The sequence below is a fragment of the Mobula birostris genome, chromosome 8 (genome assembly GCF_030028105.1).
Source record: "Mobula birostris isolate sMobBir1 chromosome 8, sMobBir1.hap1, whole genome shotgun sequence".
NCBI classification, from domain to species: domain Eukaryota; kingdom Metazoa; phylum Chordata; class Chondrichthyes; order Myliobatiformes; family Myliobatidae; genus Mobula; species Mobula birostris.
This window is the reverse complement of record NC_092377.1, coordinates 146,682,628-146,697,724: the sequence shown is the minus strand read 5'-3', so window position 1 is coordinate 146,697,724 and position 15,097 is coordinate 146,682,628. Positions and strand designations below refer to the sequence as shown.

At 40.5% G+C, this 15,097-nt stretch overlaps 1 protein-coding gene across 1 annotated transcript in view; it reads left to right on the top strand.

Moving 5' to 3' along the window:
- bin3 (bridging integrator 3) overlaps positions 1-15,097 on the top strand; it is a 197,972-nt gene that overhangs the window by 81,902 nt on the left and 100,973 nt on the right. The window contains exons 3-6 of the mRNA XM_072266502.1: positions 1,287-1,327; positions 2,039-2,100; positions 7,689-7,825; positions 10,910-10,950. Of these exons, the coding sequence (XP_072122603.1) occupies positions 1,287-1,327; positions 2,039-2,100; positions 7,689-7,825; positions 10,910-10,950 (281 nt within the window). The remainder of the gene's footprint in view (positions 1-1,286; positions 1,328-2,038; positions 2,101-7,688; positions 7,826-10,909; positions 10,951-15,097) is intronic.

Sequence of the window (15,097 nt, the reverse complement as noted above, 5' to 3'; positions counted from 1 at the left end):
ATAGCACTAAAAGTCAGTGCCTACTTTGGGTCAACTTATATATGTGAAATTGCATTTTCACTGATGAAAAATTATTTAATCTAAGCACAGGAGCTGTTTTACTGACAGATACCTCACAGACTGCCTCAGACTGGCTGTCTGTAGTTATGAGCCAAATTTCAGGGAACTAGCAATGTATTCAGCCCCAGTCATCACACTGAGTGCAACAGTCAATTTTTATTCATTTATTTTTTGTGTTGAAATAAAATTAAATAATGAAACTTAGAGTTAAAGGTGTGAAGTGTTGTAATATTCTTAAAGAAAGATATGCTAGTTACAGTGTTTTCTTGTTTGAATTAATTTGAAAGTTTGACAGAAGTATTTTGTGTAATTCAAATACAATTAGCCCAAATAAAAGGCCTCAAATTGGCAGTACAATCTGAGCTATTTTTTCTCTAAACGATTTAGTAGGTAGATCTTGCCTTTCACTAAGGTCGAGGTAGGGGATCTTGGGCTTAAAAAGATTGGTGACCACTACCTTATGAGAATAGGTTGAGTGAACTTGGCCTTTTCTCCTTGGAGCAATGGGGGATGAGAGATGACCTGATAGAGATGTATAAGATGATGAGAGGCATTGATCGTGTGGATAGCCAGAGGCTTTTTCCCAATGAGGGGGCCTAGTTTTAAGGTGCTTGGAAGTAGATATAAGGGGGATGTCAGAGGTAAGTTTTTCACACAGAGTGGTGGGTGCATGGAATGCACTGCCAGCAACGGTGGTAGAGGTGGATACAATAAGGTCTTTTAAGAGGCTCTTAGATAGGTACATGGAGCTTAGAAAAATACAGTACTATGCAGTAGGGAAGCTCTAGGCAGTTTCTAGAGTAGGTTACATGGTCGCACAACTTCGTGGGCTGAAGGGCCTGTAATGTGCTGTAGGTTTCTATGTTTACAATCTATGTTCTTTCATTGAATCTTTTACATCTCAAGATTTAAGACTATTTAATGTCATTTGCAATACACAAGTACTAGAAAACAAAATAATTGTTATTCTGGATCCGATGCAGCATAAAAAACACAATAAGGTAAGGGACACAATAATAAAACAAAGTGTAATAAATATAAATACATAAGATGGCTTAAATACATAGACTAATTTTGTGTATGTAAAGTTACGCTAGGCACAGAAGTGTCTGTACAAAAGGTGACTGACAAGAAATGATAAAGTAGTGGTGATGGGGTGGGTTCCAATTTCCTTCTATTCTATTCTCTCCCAATTTACAATTTTTTTCCTTGATTTAACTTTGCAGGTAGAAAGAGATTTTGAACGAGAATATGGCAAGCTCCAGCAGTAAGTATAACAGTTAAAACTGAGCACACGTTGATACGATACAGTTTTTAATTTTTGTGCTGCTCTAGCACAATATTTGGTTGTTTACATTATGTTATTGATTTAGTGTTTGGATTTTTTTTTTACTCAGCAACCTTGGTGATGGTCTGTTGCTCAAGGTACCCAACACTAAGTTGATGAGAGCTCGTCTAAGAATGTGTGTCATAATTGTGCCATAGCACCAGGCCAGGTTACCTCAGTTGCTGGCAGGCTGTGCAGGCACCTTGCCCATTCTGGAAACTGATAAGAAGGGCTCTTTTTAGATCCATTTCAGGCTGCTCTGTGTCAAGGTAGTTCATGCCAAATACTATTCCTGCCATGGGGCCTCATCTCTTATGCCTTGACGTGGCAGTCTCAGCTGCAGAGGATGTTATGATGCAAAATGTGCAGCTGGTGGATGGAAAGATTGTTCAACAGAGGCGGACTAAATCAGCACGTACCTTGAAGAGCAGCTTGCACAGTGCATTCTCCTTTCTATGTGGCTTACTTCAGGAAGTTTCTGTCAAGTTTCTGTAACGGTGGGCATGACAGAGTTTAGCAAAGTGTCCATTTTATACAGATTGCAATGAAATATTTAGCTCAAATAGAAACTTGCGGCAACAGAAGTTTGTTTTTTGTTTCTGCTGTGAAATGTTAATCAGCTTCTGAGATTCACGGTGGTTCTACATTTAGGCTAGAAGACCAAATTAAGAAGCTTCACAAAGATATGAAGAAGAGTACCGAGGCAGATGTGGGTAAGTCTGAGTGCTGTACGAGGCAGAATTCGGAGGTGTGGGCACACCTGTGAACTACCTGGAGACAAGGAGGCAAGGCAGCCTTCTTGTGACATTCACAAACATGTTTATCTCAATGGCTACATTGTAGCTTTTGTATACAAGGGTAATAGGGATAGATTCTGGGTTTGAAGGCAGAGGGAGAAGTGATTTGTGGCTATGTGGTCTTAGAATGTAATTTCTGTGCTCGAGGATGTGAATTCCATTCCTGGGAATAGAGCATTAACATGATAATGGAATGCATTTTTGGTATGCACAGTGTATATAGGCATGATATTTTATGCGTAGGTAGGTAACAGGACTGAAGAGAGTATACATATAGATAGACACTTTATTGATCTCAAAGGAAATTACAGTGTCACAGTAGCATTACAAGTTCACAGATATAAATATTAGAAGAGAATTAGAAAGAATAAAAAATAAGTTACCTCAAACAGTCTAACAGAAGGTTATAGGTCTTAGGTTGACTCGTTATAGAGCCTACTGGCTGAGGATAAAAATGACCTCATACAGTGCATTTTGGAGCAGTGCATTTGTCTTAGTCTATTACTTAAAGTGCTCCTCTGTTCAGCCAAGGTTGCATACAGAGGGTGAGAAACATTGTCCAGATTTGGCAGGACTTTCTGTAGGGTCCTTTGTTCTACCACAGGCTCCAGTGTGTCCAGTTTGACGCCTATAACAGAGCCAGCCTTTCTAATCAGTTTATTGAGCCTGTTGGCATCGCCCGTGTAGATGCCATTGCCCCAGCACAGCACTGCATAGAAGATTGTACTGGCGGCAACTGACTGGTAGAACATGTGAAGGAGAGGCCTGCATACGCCAAAGGACCTCAGTCTTCTCAGGAAACAGAGGTAACCCTGGCCCTTCGTACGCGGCCTCTGTGTTGATGCTCTACTCACGTCTGTCATCCAGGTACTTGTAGGTTCTCACCACATCCACATTCTCACTGTCAATAGTAACAGGAAGCAGTGCAGGCTTAGTTTTCCTCAGGTTCATTACCATCTCCTTTGTCTTACTCATGTTGAGCTGCAGATGATTTAGCTTACACCATTTGACAAAGTCCTCCACTAGGGCCCTGTAGTCATCCTCCTGTCCTCTCTTTATATACCCAGCTATTGCTGATGACATGACTCAGTGTTGTATCTAAACTCTGATGTATATAGGGTAAACAGGAAGGGAGCCAATACAGTCTCCTAAGCTATAAGTGCCGCTTATAGCCATATCTGACATACTTGGTAGTTTGAAGCTACACCCAATTTCACATTCTCTGAGAAATAATACAGCTCCAGGTAACACATAACCATAAGACATAGAAGAAGAATAAGGCCATCCAGTCTATGCAGTCTTCTCCACCATTCCATCATGGCTGATTTATTATCTTTCTTAACCCCATTCTACTGCTTTCTCCCTGTAACCCATGTATGGTGTGTTGGCATTCATCAATCATGGGATTGAGTTCAAAAGCCGTGAGGTAATGTTACAGCTAAATAAAACCTTGGTCAGACCCCACCTGGAGTACTGTGTTTATTTCTGGTCACCTCACTACAGGAAGGATGTGGATATTATAAAGAGAGTGCAGAGGAGATTTACAAGGATGTTGCCTGGATTGGAGAGCATGCCTTATGGGAATAGGTTGAGTGAACTTGGCCTTTTCTCCTTGGAGCAATGGAGGATGAGAGGTGACCTGATAGAGGTGTATAAGATGATGAGAGGCATTGATTGTGTGAATAGCTAGAGGCTTTTTCCCAGGGCTGAAATGCCTAACATGAGGGGGCCTAGTTTTAAGGTGCTTTAAGGTACAGAGGGGATGTCAGGGGTGAGTTTTTCACACAGAGTTGTGGCTGCGTGGAATGCACTGCCGGTGTTGGTGGTGGAAGCAGATACAATAAGGTCTTTTAAGAGACCCTAGATAGGTACATGCAGTTTAGAAAAAGAAAGGGCTATGCAGTAGGGAAATTCTAGGCTGTTTCTTGAGTAGGTTAAATGGTCAGCACAACATTGTGGACCAAAGAGTCTGTGATGTGTTGTAGGTTTCTATGTTCTATATTAACCCTTAACACCCTTACTAATCATGAAGCTATCAACCTCTGCTTTAAATACAACCAATTATTTGGCCTCTTCAGCCATCTGTGGCAATGAATTCCTTGGATTCACCACTCTCTTTCTGAAGAAATTCCTCCTCATCTCTGTTCTAAAGGGACATCGTTCTATTCTGAGGCTGTGTCTCAGGGTCCTAGACTCCCCCTCTGTAGGAAACATCCTCTCCACATCCATGGCAGCATCTCTGGAAAAGGATACAGCCGAGGCTGAACACAAGACGTGCCTGGCCTTTTCTGTAGATGCTGCCGGGCCTGTTGAGTTCCTCCAGGAGTCTGCGTGTGTTGCTTGGATTTCCAACATGTGCAGATTTCTCTTTCTTTCAATATTCAATAGGTTTAATGAGATCCTCCCCTCATTCTTCTTAATTCCAGTGAGTACTAGCTGATGCAAATAAACTATTCACTTCTGCTATTCGTTGCAACATGGGCACGCTTCAGTCATTCAGTACAACTCATGGTATTGAAACTCATTTTTATTCACCTTGAATTTGGAAGAAAGAAGTGACATTTGAATTGCATCACTGCCAAATTCTTTACAGCCGATTTTAAACTGCAGTCATTCTTGTGGGTAATGATGCGTCACATTTCAGCATAATCAGCTTGCATTTACAGCAATGAAATAAACAATTTAGTGACTTCATGTATTGTTCCAGGGACAAACGTTAGTAAGGATAGTGAAGTAAAATGGCCTTGCACTTTTTTTCAAGATAATGCTCAGGATCTTTTGCATCATGCAGAGGCCTGTGCCTCCTCAGATAGCAACAGACTGAAAACGCAGGAGGAAATCAGGTGAGGCAGCATCTACAGAAAAGAGCAAACAGTGGAAGTTTCAGGCCGAGATCCTTCATCAGGCCTGGAGAGAAAGAGACCTCCTCAGGTTGCTCAGTATGGCTACAGTACTGTTTTGGAGAGTCAGTCTGGATCTTGTGTTCAACTCCGGAATCACCAAGTCTGACGAATATATGGCTGAGCTGGCATTATGCTTACTACCAGTGACCTTCATTACTGATAACTTGATGTATCACTCACGAGTCACTGCAAGAACTCTTGTTTGTTACTGAAAGGGAAAGATTTCTCGTGAAATGTACTCCTACAATCTGATGAAAATTTTCATAATGTGCGTCCTTCATCACTGGCAAGCAAGCTGGTATATGTTTACTAGAAACTAATTAAAACTTAATATGGCAACGAAACGAAAAGAGTAAATTAAATTAGTAGCCTAGCAGAGTGATCCTGGTTGGAAGAGTTAGTCATCTTACACTGTGAATATAGTGCCTTGAATACAATGCCACTGTACATTGAGTATATGATTACATATTAGAACTGAACAACAATTGCAGTACATTAGAACCTCAAGATGTGCTTTTGCTTGCACAAGCTCTTGCACCCATTATACTTTTAAAAATAACATGAGAGATTTAGATGTATGTTATGTAATGTAGCTAAATGGTCACTGACAAAGAAAAAGTGAATGTTGCATGACTCACACTAAAATGATAATTGACATTCTGCAACTCAAGCTGGATGTTGAGATTTTTTTTGTTAAAATGCTGAATGCTGGAAATAAAACAGCTTTAATGTATTTCTTGTCTTCAGCCTAATGTGGAATTATATTAGCGGCCTTTAGAGGAAAGCATCATTTTAGCAAAAGCCAACTTGAAACATTTTGGATTGTACTGCCTAAATTTATATTTTGTTCCCTAACCTTCCATTTTGTATCCATTGAATCTAGTAAATAAAAAGACAGGCTTTTTAAATTTGCCTTCCTTGACCTCAGGAAATCCCAATAGCTATGTAGCCATTGAAGTGCTTGCTTCCGAAACCGTTTGTACCATTTGTATAGAAGGAAACATAAGGCAACATTTACACACACCACATTTCCAAAAACAGTAATGAGATGATGATCAGGTAACTACAAGAGATTATAGTTGGATGGTAAATATTGGCCATGAGATCTTGTGTACACTGGAATTTAGAAGGATGACAGGGGATCTGATTGAAACATATAAGATTATTAAGGGAATGGACATGCTAGAGGCAGGAAACATGTTCCCGATGTTGGGGGAGTCCAGAACCAGAGGCCACAGTTTAAGAATAAGGGGTAGACCATTTAGAACAGAGTTGAGGAAAAACTTTTTCACACAGAGGGTTGTGGTTCTGTGGAATGCTCTGCCTCAGAAGGCAGTGGAGGCCAATTCTCTGATTCTTTCAAGGAAGAGTTAGGTAGAGCTCTTAAAGATAGCGGAGTCAAGGGATATGGGGAGAAGGCAGGTAAAGGATACTGTTTGCGGTTGATCAGCCATGATCACAGTGAATGGCAGTGCTGGCTCAAAGGGCTTCATGGCCTACTCCTGCACCTATTGTCTATTGTCTTTATCCAGTTGAGATGATGGACTGGGTCTGTAGTTTAATGTATAATTTGAAAGGTGTCCACTCAAACACTGTATCTAACATAATTTGAATCTCCAGTACTCACCTCTGGTGTTGATCTCGAACATGAATACACACTTTTAATTCAAAAGCAAAAATGAGATCCATTGCGCTACATTTAAAACTGTAACAACTCTTCAACTTAGTAGCACCATGATCAAGCTGTGAAGGTATATGACACTATTTGTTAGGTTTTGACCAGGTTTTTAGTGCTGGGAGTAGCAGACCAGGTCCGAATAGTATCATACCTGGCAATGATTCTGAGAAATGGAGAGCAGCTACACTTCGCTGAGTGAACTGTAAAAAAGACAAAACAAAAAAACAGAGATTTTAAATGCAGCAAAAGAATGACTTTTAAGTATACTTCATTTTCCTCCATCCTACTGATCACAGAAATATGAGATGACCTAAACCATTTCTAATTCAGTCATTTGAGATTTGAGTATTGAGATTCTCCTTTTCACTCTTGCATTCCCTCCCAACTTAACTACATAATAACCTGACTTGTCATTTCTTGTCTCTCCAAATGTTTCATTTCAGTTATTTTTTTCTTGTCTTATATTAATCCTAGCATGGGGGATGTTGGCACATGCCCATTTTAGAATAACACAAGTGTTGCAAGGCAGTGAAACTTCATACTCAGCTTAGGCTGATGCTGCCATTTCAAAATATATGTCATGTTGGCGTGTAAATCACAATCCTTTAAACTGATGAAATAAAAACCACACACAAAGGCGCTACCTTACTCTCCTTCATAAAGACATATTAATAGCTCAAAATTTGTATAAATCTTGGGAGTGGATAATCTCTTTAACATAAAGAAGGATGGATGAATAGTTTGCGCTATATTAGAGAACATTAAAGCATTATTAATAGCAGATAGAGGAATATCAATGTTAGTATGTTTATTTTGGTGTTTCAAGGAAAAGACATTGCATGGGTCTGGGTGATAAATATGATGCACTTACTTTACCTAATTAATACTTTTTCAATTAAGTACTGTAACATTCTCCTTGGCAGCAATGTCAAAATCCGCAGTGAAAATTTCATCAGATCTGTTAGCCAATCCTTTGTGTGATCAAGATCAAACTTTCATGGAGACGGTGACTGCTCTGGACACTGCGATGCGCAGAATGGACGCCTTCAATCAGGAGAAGGTTTGCATATTTTGTTTCACGTTATTTAAACGGCAAAGTAGAGCAAATTGCTCTATCAGGATAGTGTAGTGCTGGATGCACCAGTTAGACAGCTCAGAAATAGGTCTTTGGTCCACCTCATCTGTGTCAATCAAGTTGTTTACCTCATCTAGCCCACTTCCCCATGTTTGATCCATAACTCTCTAAACCTTGCTTATTCATGTACCTGTCTAAATAACTTTTAAGTGTAATTGTACCCACTTGTACCCCTTCCTCTGGTAGTTTGTTCCATATACACATCATCCTTTGTGTGAAAAAGTTGCCCCTCAAGTTCTTTTAAAATTCTTCCTCCCTCACTTTAAGCAAATACTTTGTAGATTTTAGGCTGCCTTATCCTGAGGAAAAGGCTGTGATCATTCACCTTATTTTTGCTCCTCTTGATTTTATAAACCTCTGGAAGGCCACCCCTCAGCCTCCTTTACTTCAGGGAAAATAGTCCCATCCTCTCCATTCCCTCCTGACTGTCCTACTTAAACAATTTGGAAAATCAAAATCTGAGTGATGAGTAAGTCTGCACGGCTAAAAATTGATTGTAAAAGTAGATCTGACTTGCCCTGATGCAGGATTTCAACCTCCCTTATTGACAGTTCATTTCCTCCACACAGATGCTGCTTGACTGGCTAAGTTTTTCCAGCAGATTATTTGTTGCTCTCATTTCCAGCTTCTGCAGTATCTTGTGTGCTCCATGAATGCTCCATGAAGGTTTGACTATATGTGACTTGAGTCAAACAAGAGGCAAATTTTAATGCCCTCTGAAGTAGCTAGCACTGTGATTGTGAAAACAATTAAGGGAGGATTGGCTTATAAAAGAGTCATATCAAGATTCTAAGGGCAGCATGTTCCTGTTATAGTGAAGAGCAGAAATACTGAAGTTCAGTGGACTGTGGCTGACAAAAGGTAAAGAGGCTCTGGTGAAGAAAAAGAATGAAGTGTGCATTACTTTAAGGCAGCTGGGTATAAATGAATGCTTTGATGAATATAACATATTTAGAGGAAGCTTAAGAGGGAAGTCAGGAAGGCAGGAAGATAGTCTGAGATAGAATTGGCAGGCAGAGTTAAATATAATCCTAAGAGGTTCTTCAGTTATATTGGCCACACTGGATCTTTATTCCCCAGAGCACAGGAGAATGCGCTGCAGGCAATAAAGAGAATGTCAGTGGTTAGGATTCAACACTTTCATGACTGCGGCCTGGGTTCGTAACCCTGGTCATAGAAGGTTCCTGGGGCACCACGGTAGCGTAGCAGTTAGCCTGAGGTTATTGCAGTTTGGAGCGTGAGAGTTCGGAGTTCAACTCCAGCGTTGTCTGTAAGCAAATTTATGCGTTCCTTCATGCATGCGTGTGGGTTTCCTCCAGGTGCTCTGGTGTCCTTCCGCAGTCCAAAGCTATACCAGTTAATAGGTTATTGGTCATTGTAAATTGTCCCATGATTTGGCTAGGGTTAAATCAGTGGGTTGCTGGGCAGCTTGAATGGCTGGAAAGACCTGTTCTGTACTGAATCTCTAAATAAAATTAATAAATAAAGAAATAAAATCAACAATAACGGGTGACATCATAGAAGCTTATAAAACCGTGAGGGGTATGGATAAGATGGACAGTCATAGTCTTTCTCCTAGGATTAGGGAGTGGAAAACTGGAGGACACAGAAGCTAGATAAGAGGGAAGAAACTTAAGGTAGTTTAAGAGAGGTAACGTTTTTACACAGAAGATAATGAGAACCTAGAATGAGCTGCCAAAGGAAGTGGCTGAGGGTGGATACAATTGCAATATTTAAGAGGCATTTGGATAAGCAGATGGAGGAAAAGGGGTTTAGGGATTAAGGGCTGAACACAGGAACTGGGAATAGCAGGGAGGGTGCTGTGGTTGACATGGACAGTTGACCCAAAGATCCCGTTTCCATGCTGTATGGAATGGATATGACTCTATGATCCATGAAGTACATGTTGTTGCTTTTATCTTCTCTCAAACTGTAATCCAAATCATGTCTTCTTCTTCCTTTCCTGAGCCATTTCTCTAGCGTATTCTTGAGTGTTGTTATGGTTTCGACCATTGCTAACTAGGTAGAATATTGCACTGTTTCACAGCCCTCTTAATTGTCTTCCATCTAAACTCTTTTGAATTTAACCTTGTATTACTTTTACTTAATAATGTACCTTTTCATAATTATAAACTAATATAGTTACACTTTGTGCCATAGTTTTCAAGACTTACTTTGTATTTGTGTTTCTTCATACTAAGCAGTAGTGTGCTGATCGGGGCTACTCTGTCTCTGCTTGCCCAACAACCTTCCTATCGTGTGGAACCCCAAAGAGCAGTCCAGTCGAGTCACCTTGGTTTGGGATATAGAGAAAGGATCTTTGTGTTGGCAGGAGAGTTGGTCACTGGGGGAATCTGATTTGCAAAACAAAAGGGCAAAATAATTAGCATTGTTTGATGCAAGATCCAGTCAAGGGTGCATTTCCTGAAAGGCTAGTGAAAATGGTGAAGATTAATTGCAGCTTTAAAACAAAAGTAGTTAACCCAAGGAGATGTTACAGGTCTGAGGGGAAAGTGCAGTGAAACAGTAATCTGAATCCATAGTCAATGGGACAGCAGAAGTGCTAAATGCCACCTTTGTGTTTAAGATTCCATGATGTGGCTTGGGGTTTTTGAGAGGCTTCCTTAAGGATTGTTTGGGAGAAATGACATTTCACTTGTATGTGAAGCTGTGGGCGAATCTATTTCCTATCTCCATTCCAACACAAGTAGAGTAATACCTGGGTGTTTGGATTTGTCTGGTCAATTTAATACTTCCATGTCTGTTCTAATGATCTTGGAGGTCAGTCCCAAAACCTGATGTAGTCATATAGAAGTAGTGAAAATCAGAAATTAAAAATTGAAATTTATGTAAATTGTCTTGTACGGTTTGGTATGAAAATTATTTGCACCCTAGTACATTGGAATTACCCACATGCTATTTTATCTTCATTTTTGCATGCATCCTTTACTTCTAACTTGTACTTCCTTTCATGGTTCAGTATATTTATGCAAAGTGTTTCTTTATCAGGTCAATCAGATTCAGAAAACGACCATTGAACCCTTAAAAAAGTAAGTATTTATTAAATGTATGTTCTTGTTGGAATATGCCTGGCATGGTTGTTTGAAAGAAAGAAATGATGGATATATTAACAGATGTAGTAAAAGGATAATCTATTTCTTCTGTTAATTATTGGTCACAGCTGATCTCTTGTGCAAGTTAATTCAGAAGTGAAACCATTCACCCACTTATCTGGTTCTTTTCTTAAGACCATTGTCAATTCCACATGCACCGCATTTTTTAAGGATTGAGACCACTGACTGCATAAAAGAGAGCTTTTCCTTGTACCTTCCATAGATCCTTTGCTCACTAATTTAAGTCTTTATCCTTTGGAACTTGAACCCTCCACTAAGTGAACTGTTTGCTCTAGTTCCTTCCCTAAACCTTGTCAAGATTTCGAACACCAACTAAGTGCCTTCTCAGTCTTCTTTGCTCCAGAGAGAACAATCTTAGCTTCTCCTGTCTTCCTTGTAAATTAAATCCCTCTTTCCTGGAACATCCTCTATCCAGCACTTCCTGCACTCTTCTGATGTTCAGTGGCCAGAATTTACTCTGATTGTGGCCAAACCACAATATAATGATCCAACATAATCTCCTTGTTCTGTTTGTCTGTATCAGGATAAGTTCAAGGAACGTTTATACTTGAACATCAGAGTATTAGTCCCATTGATCAGACATATGGGAGTGCAAAAGGACCGTAGGGAATAGATGAGGGGGTAGGTTGGGAAGTTTCTAGCAGATGAATCAGCCAGTGAGTGAGAGTCACAAGCCAAGCAAATCTGAGTCACCAAAATCACTGTCTATTCCCACTGAATAGCGAAGTGAAAAAGTATTCAACACACTCCAGAAGCAGAACCAAATATTTCTCATCTGTGAAGCCAGCAGTGATAACTGTAAATTCTAGATAGTGAACCCCATCCGTCCAGACTTGCATTATTCTATATTTATTCACAGCTAGTTGATTCTGTGGTGTATTTGCCTAAAGTATTAAGCAGACCCTGCCAGAAGAAGCAGGTATAAGTTACCAGATGAGGGCAATTCATACTTTTGAAATTCTTCAATTTTTTTGCCTGTGTACTTACCAGTTTGTAAAGAATCAACATATGATTCTTTACAAAAGTTCATATGAGTTGAGAACAGATTCAAAACTTTTGTGTGAAGGCCTGAAAGATTCTTTGTTTTTGCCCCCTTGGAACCTTCTGCTCCACTCAATGAATTACTGATTCCACCCTTGCTTGAGTGCAACAATTTTTTTTAGTCTGCTGCCTTGGGATCTGTGGGATAGAGACAGCAGAATAATATCCTGGAGCCCAGTGGAAATCTGTTTTGGAAGTCAATTGCATGCGGTTCTTCATTATATCCCCCTGCTGATTATAGCAGGCCAGTCCAAGCTTGATTTGAATTGACTAGTAATTTTTCAATGACTAGTGACTTTCCATCACTGGAGGCTAATTTCAATCAGAATCAGAATCAAATTCAGAGTTAATATCACTGGCATATTCGTGAAAAGTGTTGTTTTGCGGCAGCAGTACAGTGCAGTACATTGTCATAAAAAAGCTATAAATAGCAATAAGAAGTCCATATATAAAAAATAAATTAAATAAGTAGTGCAAAAGGGAAAAAATAGTGAGGTGGTGTTCATGGGTTCATTGTCCATTCAGAAACCTGATGGCAGAAGGAAAGAAGCTGGTCACTTCGAGTGTGTGTCTTCAGACTCCTGTACCACCTGCTTGAAAGGGCATGTCACAGGTGAAGGGAGTCCTTACTGATGACTGCAGCCTTTTTGAGGTATTGCCCTTTGAAGATATCTTCGATGCTGGGGAGGCTATTCCCATGTTGGAGATCACAGAGTTTACAACCTTCTGCAGCTTTTCCCAATCCTCTCTGATGGTCCCTCTGTACCAGATGACGATGCAGCAAGCTAGAATGCACATCATGGTACATTTGTAGAAATTTGTTGGACTCTTTAGTGACATTCCAACTCCCCTCAAACTCCTAAGGAAATGTTATTGCTGTTGTGCTTTGTTTGTAATTGCATCAGTATATTGGTCCCAGGATAGATCCAGATGTATTGACAACCAGGAACTTGAAGTTGTTCTCCATTTCCACTGCTGATCCCTCGATGAGGACTGGTGTGTGTTCCCTCAACTTCCTCTTCTTCAAGTCCATGATCAACTCCTTGGCCTTACTGATGTTGTATGCAAGGTTGCCGTTGCAACACCACTCAAACAGCTGATTTATCTCACTCTTGTATGCCTCCTCGACACCATCTGAAATTCTCTTAACAATAGTTGTGTCATCGGCAAATTTATAGATGGCATTTGAGCTGTGCCTACCCATACAGTTGTGGGTGTAGAGAGAGTAGAACAGTAGGCTAAGCACGCAACCTTGAGGTGCACCAGTGTTGATTGCCAGTGAGGAAGTGTTATTTCTGATCCACACTGACTGTGGCCTCCTGATGAGGAAGTCAAGGATCCAGCTGTGGAGGGAGGCACAGAGGCCTAGTTTTTGGAGCTTGTTGATTAGTACAGAGGGGATGATACGGTTAATCTGTAATCAATGAACAGCAGCCTGACATAGGTATTACTATTGTCCAGGTGATCCAAGGTTGAAAGGAGAGCCAGTCAGATTGCATCTGCTGTAGACCTATTGTGCCACAGGCAAATTGCTTAAGCAGGAGTTGATTCTGGCCACGACCAACAAAATGCAAGCACCACACCAACCATCTTTTGATTTTTCACAAGCTGAAGTCCATGATACAGGAATTATGATTTCATCATTAATGGCATGATGGAATTAGACTAAACAAGAATCTGTGGGAATCATGCATGTGTGCATACACACATACAACCTCTCTCACTCAGAAATATTATTTCGTCTCTTTGGCTTTCTTGCGTACAAACAATTTCAGGTCAATACGCTGCTGCCATCAACCTGCCAACTTAGAAAGTTTCACATCTATGAAGGACCATTATAATGGAGAGCATGTTATTGGTCAGAGAATGCCACTTGGATAAATATATGGAATTTGAACATGCAGTTGTGGCTGAATTGTCTGCAATGCTGAATAGGCTAAAAGTCGATAAATCTCCTGGACCAGATGGAATGCACCCTTGTGTTCTGAAGGAAGTAGCTGTGGAGATTGCGGAGGCATTAGCGATGATCTTTCAAAAGTCGATAGATTCTGGCATGATTCCGGAAGACTGGAAGATTGCAAATGTCACTCCGCTATTTAAGAAGGGGGCAAGGAAGCAAAAAGGAAATTATAGACCTGTTAGCTTGACGTCGGTGGTTGGGAAGTTGTTGGAGTCGATTGTCAAGGATGAGGTTACAGAGTACCTGGAGGCATATGACAAGATAGGCAGAACTCAGCATGGATTCCTTAAAGGAAAATCCTGCCTGACAAACCTACTACAATTTTTTGAGGAAATTACCAGTAGGCTAGATGAGGGAGATGCAGTGGATGTTGTATATTTGGATTTTCAGAAGGCCTTTGACAAGGTGCCACACATGAGGCTACTTAACAAGATAAGAGCCCATAGAATTACAGGAAAGTTACATCCGTGGATAGAGCATTGGCTGATTGGCAGGAAACAGAGAGTGGGAATAAAGGGATCCTATTCTGGTTGGCTGCCGGTTACCAGTGGTGTTCCACAGGGATCAGTGTTGGGGCTGCTTCTTTTTACATCGTACATTAACGATTTGCATTATGGAATAGATGGCTTTGTGGCTAAGTTTGCTGACGATACGAAGATAGGTGGAGGGCCGGTAGTGCTGAGGAAACGGAGAGTCTGCAGAGAGACTTGGATAGATTGGAAGAATGGGCAGAGAAGTGGCAAATGAAGTACAATGTTGGAAAGTGTATGGTTATGCACTTTGGTGGCAGAAAAAATAAACGGGCAGACTATTATTTAAGTGGGGAAAGAATTCAAAGTTCTGAGATGCAACGGGACTTGGGAGTCCTTGTACAGGATTCCCTTAAAGTTAACCTCCAGGTTGAGTCAGTAGTGAAGAAGGCAAATGCAATGTTGGCATTCATTTCTGGAGGAATAGAGTATAGGAGCAGGGATGTGATGTTGAGGCTCTATAAGGCGCTGGTGAGACCTCACTTGGAGTACTGTGGGCAGTTTTGGTCTCCTTATTTAAGAAAGGATGTGC